The sequence below is a fragment of the Adiantum capillus-veneris genome, chromosome 5 (assembly GCF_014529385.1).
Source record: "Adiantum capillus-veneris isolate H3 chromosome 5, ASM1452938v2, whole genome shotgun sequence".
NCBI classification, from domain to species: domain Eukaryota; kingdom Viridiplantae; phylum Streptophyta; class Polypodiopsida; order Polypodiales; family Pteridaceae; genus Adiantum; species Adiantum capillus-veneris.
In genome coordinates this window covers 106,858,280-106,876,770 of record NC_140935.1, presented here as the reverse complement: position 1 = coordinate 106,876,770, position 18,491 = coordinate 106,858,280, and the positions used below count along the sequence as shown (strand labels likewise).

Here is an 18,491-nt window from a genome sequence, read left to right as displayed (position 1 = left end):
GAAGATTATTCCTGCCATGTCAAGGTGTTGGCAAGAGCTGACACAAGGATTGACAACCAAACTCCAAGGAGAGATTTTTGTACAGTTACTCCAGCAACGAGTATGTTGCAACCTCCAGAATTGGATCCGTAGCATTGGTGCACCCAATCTATGTCGACCCATGGAAGTGCCAGTAGCAACAGTGTGGAAATCAGTAGCCTAATGGGCAAATGCTTGAATAGGTGCTAGATGCAGATTGCAAAAAATGTGATCGGGATGTGTATGGGACGTTGGCTACAGTTCGCATAAGGAAAGCAACCAGTTATGTGCAAGGAAGGTGTTATTCTCATGCTAGGGGTTCCATATGCAAGGACCGCTAGTTGCATGGGACAGCGGACACGCAGGAAAAAAAAACAAGGCCAAGGAGGAGCCGACTTCGGGGATGGGCAGAGCCGCCAGAAGGCTGGCCTAGAGCAGACGAAAGGAGGGCGTTGCACGTCATGAGGACAAGGGAAAAGCCACAAAGGGCATGAACTAAGGAGCAAGAAAGGAGGCCGTAATATTGAGGTCGCTCAGAGTAGCAAAAGGAGGGCCACCACGGACAAAAGAGGCGGCCTAGGGAGCTGCAGAGTGCTGCAGGAGGGCCGCTTGGAGGCGAGCAGAGCCGAGAGGAACATGGCACGAGGTTGCTTCACTCCATAGCGCTGTGAGCATCCAAGCTTGCAGGAAAAAAAAGTCCAGCGTTGGTATGCAGAGCCGGCTGTTGTGAGGGTTGAGAGTGGCCGCCAATTGGTAGAGCGGGTGTTGGTTGCTTATGGTCAGAGGAGAACAAGCCGAAGGATCAGAGCTGAATTGGGAGAATCTCTTGAGAGCGCTAGCTTAAGGGCAAGCGAGCATGGCAAGGTGTCACATGCAGTAGCCGAAAAAGGAGACCAAGGTGAAGAGAAAGGCCGAGATCTGCTACAATAGCAAGGAGGAGGAGGCGGATTTAGGGGCTGGATCAAGACTTCAAGGGGCTGGGCCGCCAGGGGCAGTTGCAAACTTGGGCTAAAAAGGTGGGTGTATGTCAAAGAGAAGCGAACGAGGGCAGGGCTTCATCTCTGGAAGGGAAGTCACTTGGGTCATGTATAAGTAAAGCGGAAGAGTGGGTGCTCATCAGGTAGCAAAAAAGCCGAGAGTGTGTCTCTCGAAGATTGTGTATTGAAATTGTTTTGAAGCGGGGATAACCATCATTTCCAGATTGTTTTTTTGTGCCGTTTATGTCCACTTATTCCTTCTCATCTTGTCTCGTCTCCAATGTGAGTGGTGCCGGTGTGTGTTGGCAGTGTGCCCCCGAACCGTGTTTGTGTGAGAGAGAGAAAGAGAGAGAGGATCTGTGTGGTGGAAGTGTGTGAAACGAGTAGGGATCTGGGATGGTGGTATCAATTGCTTGTGTACCAGATATGTGAGCTGAATTGTGTGCAAGAGGTGTCTGGCTTGTGCTAGTATGTTGTCTGGATTGTGATTCTGTGTGGTTAGGGGTGTCGAATGTATCCTGAGTTATAGAGAGGCCAGTTTGAAGTGTGCTGGGTTTATTCCCCCTTCCCCCTTTCCATCAATGGTTCCCCCACAAAGGATCTACTGATTGCTCCTCTGTGAAGTTTTAAAGCCTAAAGATGATGCATGATATTGAATTGGTGCTTGCTGGAGAAGAAGACGTTGAAGATTGGTTTTCCGATCTGTAGCTATACCTATTACAGATGAAAATCTGTGGAGATGAAGCCAAATTGAAGGCACTACCATTAGTTCTACAAGGACAAGCCAAACTGGTTTGAAGGATTGAAGGTTGCAGATCGGCAGTCGCACTGAGCGAGATTTGCAAGCGGCTTCTTGAAGCTTTTCAGAAGCGTGTTTCTCCATTGTACTTGTGTGAACAATTGAGCAAGCTGAAGCAAGATGTAAGTGAAGACTTTGCTTTGTTTTTGGATAAATTTGAGTCTGTTTGGGAGAAACTAGCTGTTGTTACATGTGTGCAAAATGGAGATCATTTCAAGCGAGAGCAGTTTCTAACGTGCTTGCATCCGCGAATCAAGGAGAAGGGCGAGTGTGGTGATGCAAAGGACTATGCGCAAATGGTTTTCTTGGCGAAGGTAAAGAGCAAGAAAGCAAAGAGGAAGCTAGAGATGGGTTTGTTGGATCCGACAGACTATGGATATAGCTCGACAATGGAGTTGTTTCATGCCATGAAGCCAAAGGGGATTTCAAGCGTCAAAGAGGTAGTTGCTTCATCGTTGGTAAGCCATTTCGGTTCTTCGTTTCAATTTGTGCCTCCAATTTGTTGTGCTGTTGTACAAGAGTCTATTAGCTCGGCTAGCAAAGATGCGGTCCTAGCCAAAGTGTGTATGCATGAAGAAGCAAATGAAGATGTGAAAAGCTCACGGGACAAGCTTGAAGTTGTTGGCAAAGCGATGGTCAAAGCTGTGCAGGAAGAAGCTAACCAGGGGGTTGGGCAACCTTGCCCTACTGATCGTGTTGAAGTGTGGCAGTGCATTTCAGAAGGTATTGGCCATGTCGACGTACCAGAAAATGAGGTAATAAATGGATTTTTTTCTCGCTTAGCAAATGATATGGTCATAGAAGAAGTCCTTGAAGAGCAGGCAAAGGTGGTTGAGCAATCCGACTTGCTCTCACCCGAAGTGGTTGAAGATGAAGTATCAAAGGCTATGGCAGACGAAGACTTGCATGGTGAGTCAGGTATAGAGTGTATGCCATTTGAAGGACCTACAATAGAGGGTATGCTTGAGAAGCAGGTAGTCTTGGTTCTCCAAGAAGAAGCGCCATTGAAAGATAGGTTGCCAAAGGTTTGTGCCATGCTGTTGATGGTCATGTTGCTGAAGTTGCTTTGCAGGCAACTGTGTACTGTTTTTTGGGAGAAGATTATGCTATGGAGGGCTCTCTAGTAGGTAACAGGATGATGGTATATGGTGCAGATGCTTCACAGGTTGGTTTACAGGCTTGTTTTTCATATGAAGCTGGCGTATGGATACAGGTTGTTGAAGGTCAACGTTATGCCAAGCTGCACGAGAGGTTGGTTTTTGGGCTTATAGGTGCAAAAAAATGGTTGCTTATGCATGTACTACAGATGGATGACTGTGTTCAATGCCATGTATTTGATCCTTGCGGAGTTTGCATCACAATTGGGAGAGCCTATGGCTTTCCATTTGATCCGGGGGGTTTATGCAGCTGATAAGATCTCCCTCTCTATCTATCTATACAGTTGTACATACTACATATAGCTTCTTATTATGCGATCATGTTCTCGCTTCTTATGCAGTTTTCTGATACCTAAAAAATGCTATGGTTGAGCTTCAATGCTCAACCATAGCATCAATGCTCAACGAGGGGGTGGCAATCTGTGTCGACCCATGGAAGTGCCAGTAGCAGCGGTGTGGAAATCAGTAACCTGATGGGGAAATGCTTGAACAGGTGCTAGATGCAGATTGCGAAAAATGTGATTGGGATGTGTATGCCAGATGTGGCTCTTAATTGGTCAAATGCAGTTCAGAAGATTTGCCAGAAAGGGTGAGTGGGTATCGTCGATAGGAGGTGCCATGATGTATACAAAGTGATTGCCCAAGCTCGGCAAGTTCAAAGCTTCTCATGTGCTTTAAGTCAAGTATATTGCAACTAGTCCATCGAGGGCTATTACAAAGCGGATGCATCTCCAAATGTGTTGAGGGTGTAATACTCTTGACGAGAGCTCGAGGTGGTCACAGACGCGTGAAGCAAAGCTAAGCAAGCGATATTTAGGAGATTAAAATTGGAATTAACATGAAAATAAAACGAGTACGTCTCTTTCTGTCTGCAGAGTGGAAGGGTGACGCTTTTGGAATTGGCTACAGTTCGCATAAGGAAAGCGGCCAGTTATGTGGAGGGGAGGTGTTATCTACATGCGAGGGGTTCCATATGCAAGGACCGCTAGTTGCATGGGATAGCAGATATGTAGGAAAAAAAACAAGGCCAAGGAGGAGCCGACTTCGGGGATGGGCAGAGCCGCCAGAAGGCTGGCCTAGAGCAGACGAAAGGAGGGCGTTGCAGGTCATGAGTACAAGGGAAAATCCACAAAGGGCATGAACTGAGGAGCAGGGAAGGAGGCCGTAATACTAGGGTCGCTTAGAGTAGCAAAAGGAGGGCTGCCACAGACAAAAGAGGCGGCCTAGGGAGCTGCAGAGCGCTGCAGGAGGGCCGCTTGGAGGCGAGCAGGGCCGAGAGGACCACGGCAGGAGGTTGCTTCACTCCATGGCACTGTGAGCATTGGAGCTTGCAGGGAAAAAAAGTCCAGCGTTGGTATGCAGAGCCGGCTATTGTGAGGGTTGAGAGTGGCCGCCAATTGGTAGAGCGGGTGTTGGTTGCTTATGGTCAGAGGAGCACAGGTCGGAGGATCAAAGCTGAATTGGGAGAAGCTCTTCAGAGCGGTAGCTTAAGGGCAGGCAAGCATGGTAGGGTGTCACATGCAGTAGCCGAAAAAGGAGGCCAAGGTGAAGAGAAAGGCCAAGATCTGCTGCAGCAGGTTGGGGAGCGTCAATACCAAGGAGGAGGAGGCAGATTTAGGGGCTGGATCAAGACTTCAAGGGGATGGGCCCCCAGGGGCAGTTGCGAACTTGGGCTGAAAAGGTGGGTGTATGTCAAAGACAAGTGAACGAGGGCTTCATCTCATGCTTTGAAAGCCGCTTGGGTCATGTATCAGTAAAGCGGAAGAGTGGGTGCTCAGCAGGTAGCAAAAAAGCCGAGAGTGTGTCTCTCGAAGATTGTGTATTGAGATTGTTTTGAAGCAGGGATAACCATCATTTCCAGAGTTCTTTTGGTGCCATTTATGTCCACTTATTCCTTCTCATCTTGTCTCGTCTCCAGTGTGAGTGGTTCCGGTGTGCGTTGGCAGTGTGCCCCCAGACTGTGTATGTGTGAGGGAAAGAAAGAGAGAGAGGATCTGGGTGGTGGAAGTTTGCGAAACGGGTAGGGATCTGGGATGGTGGTATTAATTGCTTGTGTACCATATGTGTGAGCTGAATTGTGTGCAAGAGGCGTCTGGCTTGTGCTAGTGTGTTGTCTGGATTGTGATTCTTTGTGGTTAGGGGTGTCGAATGTATCCTGAGTTATAGAGAGGCCAGTTTGAAGTGTGTTGGGTTTGTTCCCCCTTCCCCCTTTCCAGCGTACTCATCTATCATAGAAGATAGATAAGTGTGAGTAGCTATTGATACAACATTTAGCCTTGGTCTTCATGACAGAGCATCGGCCACTTCGTTATGCTTACCAGCTATGTGCGCAATGTGAAAGTTAAATTGTGAAAGAGTATTTGCCCACCTCATTTGTTTATCACTTAATTTAGCTTGCATCATTAAGTACTTTAGACTTTGGTGATTTGTGCACAAAATAAATGGAGTGCCTAGGAGATAATGCTTCCATGCATCTAGGGAATGTAAAATAGCTAGCAACTCTTTTCAATATATGCCTAGATTCTTTTCTTTGTCATCCACCAATCTTCTACTTTTGTATGCTATTGCCTGCCCTTCTTGAAGAAGAACAGGTCCAAAGCATTGTCCACAAGCATCACACTGGACTTCAAAAGATTTTGAAAGGTCTGGTAATATTAACATGTTGAGAGGTAAGCTTTAATTTAAGATTTTCAAAAGATTCACTTTTTGCATGCGCAGTCCATACAAATTTAACTTTCTTTTTAGTCAACTCATGCAATGGACCTACTATGAATTAGAGATTTTCTATGAAGTCTGAGACCAGAAGGAGTTTGAACCTCCACTCTCCACCCATCCACTACCTTTATATGGGCACCTGCGAGCCGTTTTGACTAGCCCCTGGCCTCTGGCCCTAGGTTTGACATTACTCCCCCCTTCGAGAAGCGTTTTTGTCCTAAAAACAAAAGCGGGAAATCTCTTGTGATGTTTTCCCAAGTGGCACCTTCTTTAGATTTGTTTTTCCACTTGTTGACATGATGACGCATAGGTGGATCATGATAGTCGAGAATATGCTCAAGTTCATGTGGCTAGGTTGGAAGTTCAATGAAATCAACCAATATCTACTAGTCAGTATCATTGTCATTCTTATGTAAGTGTTTCCATAAATGACTTACACGAAACACCGTATGAATGCGAGAGTGCAAAGGTAATGAGAGTTTGTAGGCCATATCATGAGCTCACTTGAGTATCTTAAAATGCCCACAATACCTTAGAGATAATTTAGGTGTTGGCTCAGTCTTCAGACTTCGTGAATGCTCTAGCACATGTAAAAATACCTCAGAAGATAACTTGCTGATGTTTCTCATGAACATACTTTTTATACTGATCATATGCTTGTTGAACATTTTGATGAGCCAGTCTCAACATTTCCATGTAGTCTTAGAGAAAATCCTTGACCTGCTGAAGCTTCTCAATTGCCAACCCCATCGTTTTGATGAGCTAGTCTCAGCATTTCATGTGGTCTTGGAGAAAATCCTTGACCTGTTGAAGCTTCTCAATCGCCAATCCTATCGTAACTGGTGACCTAGGTTGAAAACCATACATAAGCATGAAAGGAGTAAAACCCATCGTCAAATGCTTGCCACTATTGTCAAAAAAATCAAGAATAGGAATATAATCTGCCCAATCTGATTGCTTTTTCCTAACATATGCTTGTAGTATATCCTCTAGCACTTGGTTAACACATTCAGTCTGACCATTTGTTTTAGGATGATCTACAATATTGATGTTGAGTTATGTACCCAGTAGTTTAAACACAACCCCAAAAATGGTTGTTAAACTTGGGATCATGACCACACAAAATATTGCTTGGCAACCCATACGACCTGTACAGATTGTCAGCAAATAACTTGGCTAAGTATGGGGTTTTAATTGTGGATTTTTTTGGAATAAACTTGCAAATTTTAGTTAACCAATCTACGACCACCCATATCGAGTCATGATTGTGTACAGTGATGGTAAACCCATAATGAAATCCATAGAGATACTTTCTCATTTACCATTAGGAATCTCCAATGGATGCAATAGTGTAAGGACACGGGTCCTACGAGCAAGGCCACCGGCACAATCGGACAGTGTGTACGCTAGGGGGAGGCTATAAGATAGCATGGTTGGGTAGAGACTAGCACACTTCATTACTCCATTCCTTTCAGTGGTATCTGAGCTATTTCGAGAAAGGGAAAAAACGGAATGCATGTGCATGCGACACACATTTCGATAAAAATAAAAGAGAACAAATGAAGTTGATCTAAGTGCTTATGGCCCAGTTCGGTCATAGGCCCAAAATAAGAGAAGTCCATAAAAGAGCAAGAGTAATTGTTGTCTAGTTATCTTAGTCATATGTACATGTCAAAGAATGATGAATATATCTCGAGCATCTTTGATCAAAGGTACATGATAAAGGAGGTTACCTAGAGCAATTATAGAAGTCTAAAAATAGAAAGTAGATGTGCTAAGTTTAAGTATTTAAAATAACTCTTTAAGTAATTGTTGTCTAGTTATCTCAGTCATATGTACATGTCAAAGAATGATGAATATATCCCGAGCATCTTTGATCAAAGGTACATGACAAAGGAGGTTACCTAGAGCAATTATAGAAGTCTAAAAATAGAAAGTAGATGTGCTAAGTTTAAGTTTTCAAAATAACTCTTTATACTCCAAGTATTAAGTCAGGGAAGCCTTAGGGTAATTTCTAACTTGTCAAAAATAGTTTAAATTTAGCAAGTTTAAAGATTAGCTTGGTGGCACCTCTAAAGCACTATGCTAAGGTTTTTCACATGAGGTAAAGCTCTAAAGCCTGAGGGTGAGTTTCATTTTTACACAAAAGTCCGTCCTAATTTAACAGCTCTAAATTAGCAGGTAGGCTCTAGCTCGGGTGAGCTTCATAAAGTCTCCAAGGTTTGTGCGAAGGTCTTGTACTCAGTTAATTTAAAGGGTAAGTTTATGATTTTTAATAAGTGAAAGGGAAAAGCTAAGTCTAAGGTTAGATCAACCCCACCATTCTTGGTGAGTTGACCTTAGACCTTCTCTTCCAAGTTTGGCTAGGCCACATGTCCAAAGTTGGGCAAGTTGGTGTGTGTGTGTGTGTGTGTGAGAGAGAGAGAGAGAGAGAGAGAGTGCACCCTTACTAAAGGCAAAGGACGAGTTCTTTCAAAAAAAGGCAAGGGGGACATGTGTTTGCATAAGCATTAAGGTGCATTTTAAGCCTTAACTTCTCATTGGACAAGTTGTAGGCATTCCATATTAAGACTGATAGTAAGTTTGCATGAGTACAAAAGGAGGGGCTCGTTGGATTTTGCTCTCTTTTTCATTCTCACACTCTCAGGTGCTTACGAGTGGCTAAGTAAGAGTTCTCACACTCCCTCTCACATGGTGCTCAAGAGTGAGTCTCTATGCTCAAAGATTTGGCTATGGATGCAAATCCAGGCAAGTGAAAGATCTCCTTCTTCTTCATCGTCTTCTATTACTCTATGATGCTAAGCTATGCTAAGAGCTTTCTCGTGGAGTAAGCATATACGAAGTATACTTTCTCTTGCTTGAAAAATAATTCTTTCATCCTCATCTACCTCTTGCTCCGTAGTTCTTTCTCCCACTAGGATGTAGGGGTTGGGAAGGAGGGTTACACCATGGAATCTTGAAGAATACCATCTTCTTGGTTTGAGGAAAGCTCCACAAGAGCCCAAGTTGCATTGCAATCAAAGCTCTACAAAGATCTTTTGGAGGGGGGACCGGCTCCAAGAAATCCGGTCCTCAATAAGTTATGAATCTTAGTTGTGGTATTCTTTTTGAATTATGTGCACAATTTTTAATGTTCTAATGTGTAAATGTGCAATGAAAGTAGCCCGGCACAACCACTAACTACCTCTAAAGAATTATCTTAAGGAAATATCTCTCCTTTCATAACTAAATTTTTGATAAATCTCAAGTAGGTATTAGGTTCTCTTACACCTAGCACACTAGGTCTTATCTGTATTGAGTAACATTTATGCGGTTGCCATAATGTAAGGGGCGACACAAAATATCGAATGCTTGAGAATCAACAATGACACTTGGAAGTAGCAAACACAAAGATAGTGTATTGAGACATGAAAGTAGGTCAGACTAAGATGGATTGTGTATTGAGAATGGTACTAGTTGGACACTAGCTTACATACACTCGTGGGTTCTCATGGGATGTACCATTTTGAAGAAACATCATCATGACTACACAAATTCTAAAAACTTGAAAGTAATAATGAATTCCTCTCATTGCATTATAAATTCAAAAAATGGTGACTCTCCTATATTGAAAGAGAAGCAACCATGACCCTTCAACACTGGAGGAAAAGCATATCGTGACCCTCCAACACTAGAGGACGAAACAAGTATACATAGGAAGGGCACATTTCCTACGGTTTATAAATACTAAATGAGGATGATGCCACCTCTCCACCATACCTGTGAGGTCGTGCGTGCACAGTGCGATGCGTGTGGGGAAGGGGAAAAGCACAAGCCGATGTGGGTGGAGCAGCCTCAGGAAGAAGATGGTGAGGAGCTCCTTATTCTCATGTATATGAATTAATAAGGGTATGTACACATGTGGGCAGGCGGCCATAGTGGATGTCCGGGTGGGCAAAAGCCGGAGCCCCTTTACCCCAATAATCTCCCACTTAAAGGTGATGCATCGATAAGTGAGACCTACTAGCTAAACTACTAGTATGTACAAAGAAACTAGGTGAGAAACTCTCTCAACCTATACCCACTGGCTCACTCTATCGATCTATAGGTAGTTGTATCGGCTCTGGTGGTAGGCGAGTGTGCGTACCCATGCTAGAGCCTGCATGTAAATCCCGCAGACTACTCTGTATAGTCTGCAAAACTCCACTATGCATCATGCTAGTGTCAGCCATCAAACGACTGACAACCCCTGCTGCAAATGCTCCCACTACAGCTGATAGATCGGGCCTCGATACTAACAAGTCGAACATGAGACACCCGAACGCTGACAAAATCTGTGCAAACCTAGTTGTACTTGCCTTCCCTGTGCTATCTGCAATCATTGCATCATCAGGACTGCCCATCGCGTATGCATGTGTCAATTGTGACATAGGGGAAGCTACGTCCCTCACACCCATAGGCAAAATTTTGTGTCCTAGTACAACTCATCAGCCTCTAACATGAGCATATCAAAAAACTCCATATCTGTCAGCTCTGTCTGTGTCTCTAGGGAGCATACCTGCTCTACCTCTGCCTACACAAAGTCTGACAACACTTGCTATGTCTCACTAGAGCACTGTCACTCTATCTCTATCTCTACAGAGTCTACTGGCACGTCATGCACAACTAAATGCTCTCTCTCCTAAGCATGATGGAGATCACTGGCAAAAGAGACACGTCTCGTCTTACGCTCAAAGCATGCCAGCAACAAAATCGAGACTGCGTCATCTCGAACCTCACACACATGCATAGGATATACCAGGCTGTTTTGCAGGCTCCTCTGGCAATCACTAATGAACCACAATGCATCTAGAAAGACTGCTCTCTAAGCAGTATGTGAAAAACAAAGTCTACTAACTATCTCACTGAGATCAAGCTCTGTCTTACCTGAGGAACATAGCTGCCATGCCAAGGGCATACCCAGGGGGGGGGTCATGGACCCAGGCCAATAGGGCTGCCAGTGTTGGAACAGTAGCCTGCAAGGGTTATATAAGGGAGGTTGGGCGGTGAATCCAGCCATGGCAGTTCTCTAGGCCTCTCATTGGTATCAGAGTTAAACTTAGCCAGGCAAGGACGTGCTCTTTGCTTTTTTGCATGTGCATGCAAGGGCACTGTGGAGTTCACCTCCTGCTAGGCGGGGATGAAGATGAAGGGACTCACCTGCAGGGCCTCTTGAGGCGAGGGGAGGTGACGGGTCGACCGGCTCAGAACCCTACATTGTGGAGCTCGACGGGTGCGCGAGGCCACGAGCAAGAAAACTCGACCCTGCCACTCACGCCAAGGAGCACTGCAATGCGCAGGGGGTGCAGCTTTGCCCACTCGAAAGCTTGATGCACCATCGCTGCTCTATAGAGCGTTTTCTTTCACACCCGGTGCCCAAAGGCCCTTGGCCTTAGGGCAAATTAACCAAAAAAAAAAATCCTCCTTAGGGCAAGTGCCCACGGTTGTAAACCCGGCAAGGATCTCGGGAAGTGTCTCACCTTCGCATATCCGACAACCGCCACTAAAGTTGCAAAGCTTGGGCAATTGCAGAGATTTGGTGATTTGGAAATTACAGAAATTGGGCGACTATGGACAGTTTTCCACAAACATCTACTTGCATAGTCGTTTGAGCGGTACTACTTAAAGGCTTGAACATCAAATTGGTTTCAAGGAAAGCTTGACGGAGCGCGTTTGTACTGCAAATCGAACACGGTGATTTTACGACAAGCTTGATATCTCGAATACGCAACTTTCGACGACCATACGATTGCAAGTATCATTAGCCCAGCCACCTACCGACATCGGTGGTGCATACTATGGCTATGAAGTTGTTTTCGGAATCAAGGTATTCTTCTTTCTCTCTCACACACACTGCACATTGTTGCCATGGATGTGGATATTAACATGACCTTTGATTTTGAGCACAATACACCTAATCCTCCGCATGATGGCTCGTGGCCGAATACTCTCACCAAGGGTGTGCGTGATGCTGCAGGAGGAGATGACGCTTATGAATTGCTCAATATCCAAGAATTTTGAGCACTTCAAGCATGCATCTCAGTAATGGAAACAAATTTTGCTTCCCTAAATGAAAATGTCAGTAAATTATCCACTTTAGTGATACAATTTATGCAGCAGCAGGCCAAGGCCCTATTGACACACACGTGCATGAGCACGTTGCCAATTAGGGGCAAGGCCCTCCTAGTCATGGACAAGGTCCATCTCTAGATTGTCTGCTCTCTCTCACTGCAAAGGAGGTGGATGAGTTGTTGAAAAACACCAAGCCACCAACTTTTAAGGGAGAGGACCGAGACCGTAATGAGGATATAATGAATATCTTTCTCAACAAGTGGGATGGAATTCACGCCTTACGCGTACTCTAGATGCAGTCAGAGCACGGCAGACAAGCCTGACACTGGAAGGCAAGGCCTACAAATGGTGGATGTCTCTCAAGGAGAAGAATATCATACCACAGAGTTGGGTAGCCTTTGAAGCTATGTTTCAAAAAGAGTTTCTACCCACAAATGAGGCAGATAGAAATTGGATAGCTTGGGACTCGTGTTCCATGCGCCAACATCCATCATTGCTTGAATATATCTCTCACTATCGGGATGTTATCCTCAAGTTGGAAGGGCTAGATACTTTTCAACAAGTACATGGGTTTATCCGTAGTTTGACGCCAGAGCTTAAGAAGTACGTCAAAACTCAGGACCCTAAAACACTTGAGGAGACCATAGTAAAATCCCACATCCATGATGATCCAAATGAAAAGAAATCACATAGTACTCACGTTGGAAAGGGGGAAAAGGGAACAACACCCTACACCCAATACACTGCCTCTCTTAGCCCAAGGTAATAGTCCGCACCCCTACCTACACAGAATCACACACGTGCACACTTTTTGCAAACTTCCACTGGACCAGCTCGACTACGAGCCTTACCGACCACACACACACAACCGATCAATTTTCCCTTCGTACACCTAAACATCGACACTCGAACGCATAGACACATCTGCCCTATATACATATGTTTGTTCATACCTGCCATATCTCTCCTATCTTCTCACACAATCTCTCGCTCTTCCTTGGCACGCACACACACACAACTTGGGGGCAACACATGCACACAACCAAGCAAAGGCCCAAGATATTAGTGAGCCGAGATAGAGAAGATGACAGAAGAATGAAAACCTCCAGGATATGACCCACTTCAACTCAATTCGACAGTATGAGATTAATTTACAATGATGGTCTTGATCGGTTTCTTTCCTGTGATTTCGGTTAAGCTTCCTCTTCAACTATCGTCCTCAGAAAAAACACCATGGACAGCACTCTTTTCGTGTCGCCTTTTGGCATCTACAACACATCAATGATACCACGCCTTGTAGGCTCGCCTTCTCCTCTTTTGCACACTTCAATCACCCCCTTCACATGGCGGCCCTCCTCATATGGTACAGGCCAGTGGTCCACGGCTGCTACCTGCAGCGACCTGCGGCCTTTACCTCTTTCAAGGCTCTTTCTTTGATCCAATTGGAGGCCCTCAGCCCTACTGCGAGTCCCCAACTTGTCGCGGATCTCGGCCCCTTCTACTGCTTTTTTGGGCCTCCTGTCTGCAGCGCTACCTTCTTCCCGCTACTCCTGGGTTGTTTATCCCCTCCAAAAGACGCATCACTTGCAGCACCTCAGCCTTGTACACTTGCCTCCACTCTTTGCAGACGTACTTGGCGGCCTTCTTTCTCTGTTTATAGCGCAGCAAACTCCCTTAGAATCCCCACTTTGGCGGATTTGGTTTCTCTATAAGTTATGGGTTTCAACATCTCCTCCTTTATAGGCCCTGCAGTTTTGTTTTCAGCCCTCCAAGCTCTTGTAGGAGCGGCCCTTGCAATTGGCAAGCCCCCTCCACCAATCAAGCCCTTGGTGACTCTTTACATGGCTTCCTTACTGCTATCATCCCATCTCTCAACAGCCCATGGCTGCCTCCTTTAGCCCCTGGCCTTCTCGACTCCCCTGCAACTGATGTTCCTGGCTCTCTTCCCTCCTCTATGCTCTCCTGTACTCGGCTCCTACACACCAACTCCTTCGATTGATGGGCTGCAGCCCTTGCCTTTTGCACCAGCTCGATGGAGCTCTCCTTTCCCTCTCGCCAGTCTTCGCTGGGCTTCAACAAGCCCCTGCTTGAGACCACTACCCCGCCAGCTCACCCTTGAGCTCGCGGCTACCCTGTGGCCCTACACCCATCCACCTCCTACTGGCTATGGCGGCCCTGTTTGCATGGCCCTTTCTCTCAACTGCAGTGCCCCCTTCCTTTGAAGTCGGCCTTAGTCACCGCCGGCCCACTTTCCCATGCAGACCGACGCTTATCTCTCCTTTGCCACCCACCTCAGCATCTTCTCCAGTTGACAGCTATAGCGCCCCCATAGCTCATTCAATTCCCTTTTTTTAGCTGCAAGCTAATTTTGCATACACTTTATAAGAGCTTTAATTTGGTCTTTTTTCCCATGCCGTCGATGGACTGTTGACCCTCGTGTGGTCATTGAAGAAACCTCCTTCGACTTCACCTCCTGTACACCCTTTCGACTCTTGAGCTCAGTTTCCTTAGAAAAAAAGTGCTTAGCTTCCCGTCGCCATGCCTCCGTGCCATAGATTCAATGAGCTTCAATGTCCTCCAAATGGATAGTACTTCGGGGAAGAATCAACCAAAAGCTTCAATTGCTTTGGCAGGAATACCATAATTAGCATACATAAAACAAGAGCACTGCCAGGTTGAATACCCTGTCAAGTAGCCTGTCCTACAGATATCTCAATCAAAATCCCATATCATAAACCTGATAGCACCTGCATCCAGCATCCCTTGTCTTGCTCCCAAGCTTGTGATATCAACATTTGCTCCTACCACCAGTGATAGGAAGAAACACTGACAATCTCCACTAGCAAGTGCTCCATCTCAGGCTCGCTGCATCCAATACCTGCTCAATGCCCCCGTCATTTGCCTGCAAATTGCCATGCCCGGGCTTCTTGCACTTCCATAGGTCGACCATCTTCAGCTCTACCAACATGCCAGCAAATACACATGGTAATACTCGCACACAGCATGGGCACAATAAAAGGAAATTTATAGTTGCAAATTTTGAAGCAGCTAAAAGACCCAAGGGGTCTCGCGGTCCTCTCTCTCCTGAGGAATTTGAGAAGGATAAAAAAGAGAAGTTATGCTTTCAATGCTTGGGAAACGGCCATGGCAAAAAGGATTGTCCCAAGGGGAAATCTGTTGCTTACAGCAAGGAGAAAGCAGTTCACATGGTGCAGCTATTGCCTCTTGAATCTTCCTCACGTTTCTCCATGGTGGACGTAACACATAGTGAGGTGGTGCATGAATGTTGTATCACAGCTTCCATGTGGCAACAGACCTTCGGTCCACATGAATTAGTGCATATGCACGGATCTCTTCAAGGGCACAATGTGCGTATCTTGGTAGATGACGGTGCTACTCACTTCTCATTAACTATGGATTAGTGAAAAAACTCAAATTGCCCCAAATTAAACTCCAAGTTCCCACCGCTACAAGGTAGCAATTATGAATAGTTATGATGTCGAAGTATGGGATACTCAAGTCTAAGCTGTACCGTTGAAAATACAAGGCTATTCCACATCCTTGGATTTCCAAATTATGAATATGGAGCAGGCAAATGTGGTACTTGGTAGAATGTAGGACCATCACTGAAGCGTAGCTACGAGCACATCGCTTTGAATCCCATGGCACACATGTGTTGTTGTTAGGAGAAAAGGATGTGCCTTCCTCACCACTGATATGTATAGCAGAGCTTATGAAGCTCGTTTTTTATAATGAAATAGAAGAAGTTTTCTTGTGTTACTCATTGTGTCATTTTCTTTTCAATGTTGAATCTGTTGAACATTCCTCAACGCATACTTCTCTCTCATCTCTTCCAACAATGGCTACTTCTCAGCAAGCAAAGGTTGCTAGTGAGTTTAAAAAATTATTGATGGAATTTCATGATGTTTTTCCTAATGATTTGCCATCAGGATTACCACCAACACGATCTGTGCAACATGGCATTGACGTGGTTGCAGGCAGTAGACCAGTCAGTAAACCACCCTACAAAATGAGTTATCTAAAGCTGTTGAGGTGGAACGCCAGCTTGCTGACTATCTTAGCAGAGGGTTTATCCAACCGAGTTCTTCACCATGGGCTTCTCCTATCCTATTAGTGAAGAAAAAAGATGGTAGTATGCGCATGTGCGTAGACTACCGTGGAGTAAATGCGGTCACTGTTAAGAACAAATATCTGTTGGGGTATAAAGCCCAATGTGGTCGCCCAGGTAAGTGGGCGGGCCGCCAGGTATGTACACATATTCTTTGCAAAAACCTAATAAGAACTCACTATGCTCTACACATTACAGTAGAGCGAGTTCACCTTATCGTCCACTACAAGAGGTTGTGTGCTCTTGTGACGCTGTTAGCGACGAAAATACACTGGGTTTTTATAACCCCCGACGTCGCTAAAACCGTCACTACGAGCGTCGCTACGAGAGCATCGCTATATGCGTCGCTACAAGCGTCTCTATATAGAGACGCGCATAGCGACGCTCATAGCGACGGTTATAGCGACGGTTACACTGAAAACTATAGCGACGCTCATAGCGACGCTACAGAGCCATAAATAGCGACGGTTATAGCGACGCCCGAGAGATTTTTTTTTGGTGACAGGGCATTGAATGCCCTGCCACCCATCAACCATATTGTACTTGATTCACTTTTTTAAAAAAGTGCAAGGGTAGATAATAGACCCAAAATAGTCACCCACAAGACGCATTGTTTGCAAAATTGACAATTGTACACATCATAGGCAAAATGAATTGATTGGCAAATGTAATAATGACAATTGTACAACATTATAGGCATAAAGAATTGATTGGCAAAAGGAACTACGTTGACAAATGTAATAATATACATGGTTCAAAAAGACGTATAAAATCCATCTCATGATACATAAGCTATGAGAAACCCTAAACTAATGCTATCTAGCTACGGCTAAACTGAGGTCGTCTAGTCAGACGTCTCATCGCGTCCAAGCGGCGTCTCTGTCGGATTCTGCAAAAAAAGACAATAAGACAGCTTTCAGTAAGTATAAACATATAACGACATTTATAAAACAATACAAAAAATAAAAAAGAGTAAACCCTAATACTAACCATGCCACCGCGAGAACTGAGAATGTCCATCAGGGCGTTTAAGCCCTTCCTGCCTGCGTACTCGCGCTCGTACGATGTGGGATCACGTCCTATCATCGACCACTGTCAAAACATACAAAGATTTCATTATGTTAGAATTAAAAAACTCATAAACCCTAAACTATCGAACATAAAGAGAAATGTGAAAACACTTACAAAATCGGCCTCAAATGATGCCCATCCACCGCTCCCCAAGTGGTGCGAGCTCCCTGCCTCTACTCGCGCTCTGGCTGCATCCTTTTGTTGCTTCCACTTGTCGGGATTCTCACACGCTGCTTTCTTCGCATTCCAATCTTCTTTGGCCAGCCAATCTGGCCTGTTCCACCCATTCTTGATTGCTTTTTGCACTTCGGAACGCTTGTGTTTGCAGTATTCGCGCATTCGAATCTTCATCAGGTCTTCATTGAAGCGCTTATCCCGTGTTGGAACGGGAAACTCATCATGAAGTATGCTGATGACTCTGTTTTTTGAATCACTTGGTACTTCACTCCATTTGTTTAGTATGTAGTGTCTAAACAGCTGAGAGCAAAAACCACGCATGCGCGAGATCACCTTCTTGCCGTCATCATCCATGATGATGCCGCCGCTGAAGTCGATGGAGTAAGACAACCCCTTTGGCCGGTGACGCGTGAACCTGGGTGTCCCGGCAGGGGTCTCTAGCGGCGTGTTGATGGGGGTACGGACGTCAGGTGTCTCCACCGGCGTCTGGGCCCCGAAGCGAGGAGTGTCGAGTGGGGTGGCTCCTGGCGGAGTAGGTAGAGGTGTGTAGCTTCTAGGAACAGTCAGCCGTGCAAAACTTGGCGTAGATGGCGATGTTGTGGCTGGTGTGGGGGCAGGCAAAGAAGGGGAGGATAAAGAGCCTCGTCGAACACGAGGCGGTGTGGAGGCATCGGTGGCGGAATCCCCACAACAACCGCCACCGCCACCACTAGAGCGCCGGTGTCTAGACGAGTGTGAAGCTTGTCTCGTCGATGCCGAAGCTTCAGAGCGCGCCGAATGCTCCAAAAGAGAGGGAGATGCGGATGGAGTAGGAACGCGCGATGATGCGCCAGAGCGATGACACTCCACGTACCACTGTCTCTGCTGCGGTGACAAAGAAGAAAGAAACTCCTCATCATCCATACCTGCATTAAACACACGAATATTTAAACTTAATATTGAATGAATAGAGTAGACAATGACGCAAAGACCATTAAATACAATGACGTAATGACGCATATAAATACAATGACACAATGAATTGAGTGATAAAAGAGGCAAGTCGAAAACTCAGAATTTTCAATCAAAAGATGTGAGCGCGAGTAGAAAAGAGCGCTATACACCATGGAAGGTACTTAGAGAGCCAGAGCTTTTACAACACGGAGCAAAATTGTTCAAATACAATATTTGTGGCTTTAAGAGATCTCTCTCTCATCCTCGCATAACTCAGCATAACTTCCTATATCTACATAGAGCTCTCCGTTTAAACACATATCCTCTGTTTCATTTTGTAGCTCCTCTGCATGCACCCCATATAGAGTAGTAGCATCTTGATGCTCGTCTGGCACCACCGCAGCGGCTTCTGATTGAGCATCTTC

General features: G+C 45.4%; 2 protein-coding genes across 4 annotated transcripts; both read left to right on the top strand.

The window, feature by feature from the left end:
• Positions 1-378: 378 nt before the first annotated feature.
• On the top strand, positions 379-4,279 carry LOC147457881 (uncharacterized). Of its 3 annotated transcripts, XM_086512658.1 has the most exons (3): positions 379-1,138; positions 1,704-1,916; positions 2,052-4,279. In XM_086512658.1, exon 3 carries the CDS (start codon positions 2,091-2,093, stop codon positions 2,916-2,918), a length of 828 nt encoding a protein of 275 aa, XP_086368784.1. In that variant the 5' UTR covers positions 379-1,138; positions 1,704-1,916; positions 2,052-2,090; the 3' UTR covers positions 2,919-4,279. The 3 variants fall into 3 exon arrangements, with proteins under 3 accessions (XP_086368784.1, XP_086368783.1, XP_086368786.1); XM_086512657.1 differs by having other exon boundaries at positions 379-1,916; XM_086512660.1 differs by lacking the exon at positions 379-1,138 and having other exon boundaries at positions 1,810-4,279.
• Positions 4,280-12,560: 8,281 nt separating this feature from the next.
• LOC147457880 (uncharacterized) lies at positions 12,561-15,477 on the top strand. Its single transcript, XM_086511716.1, has one exon. It carries the CDS (start codon positions 14,642-14,644, stop codon positions 15,176-15,178), a length of 537 nt encoding a protein of 178 aa, XP_086367842.1. The 5' UTR covers positions 12,561-14,641; the 3' UTR covers positions 15,179-15,477.
• The last annotated feature ends 3,014 nt before the right edge of the window (positions 15,478-18,491 follow it).

What these genes read in the sequence shown, in the direction of transcription:
- LOC147457881 (XM_086512658.1), top strand. Translation starts at nt 2,091, where the DNA reads ATGGTTTTCTTGGCGAAGGTAAAGAGCAAGAAAGCAAAGAGGAAGCTA.
- LOC147457880 (XM_086511716.1), top strand. Translation starts at nt 14,642, where the DNA reads ATGCCCCCGTCATTTGCCTGCAAATTGCCATGCCCGGGCTTCTTGCAC.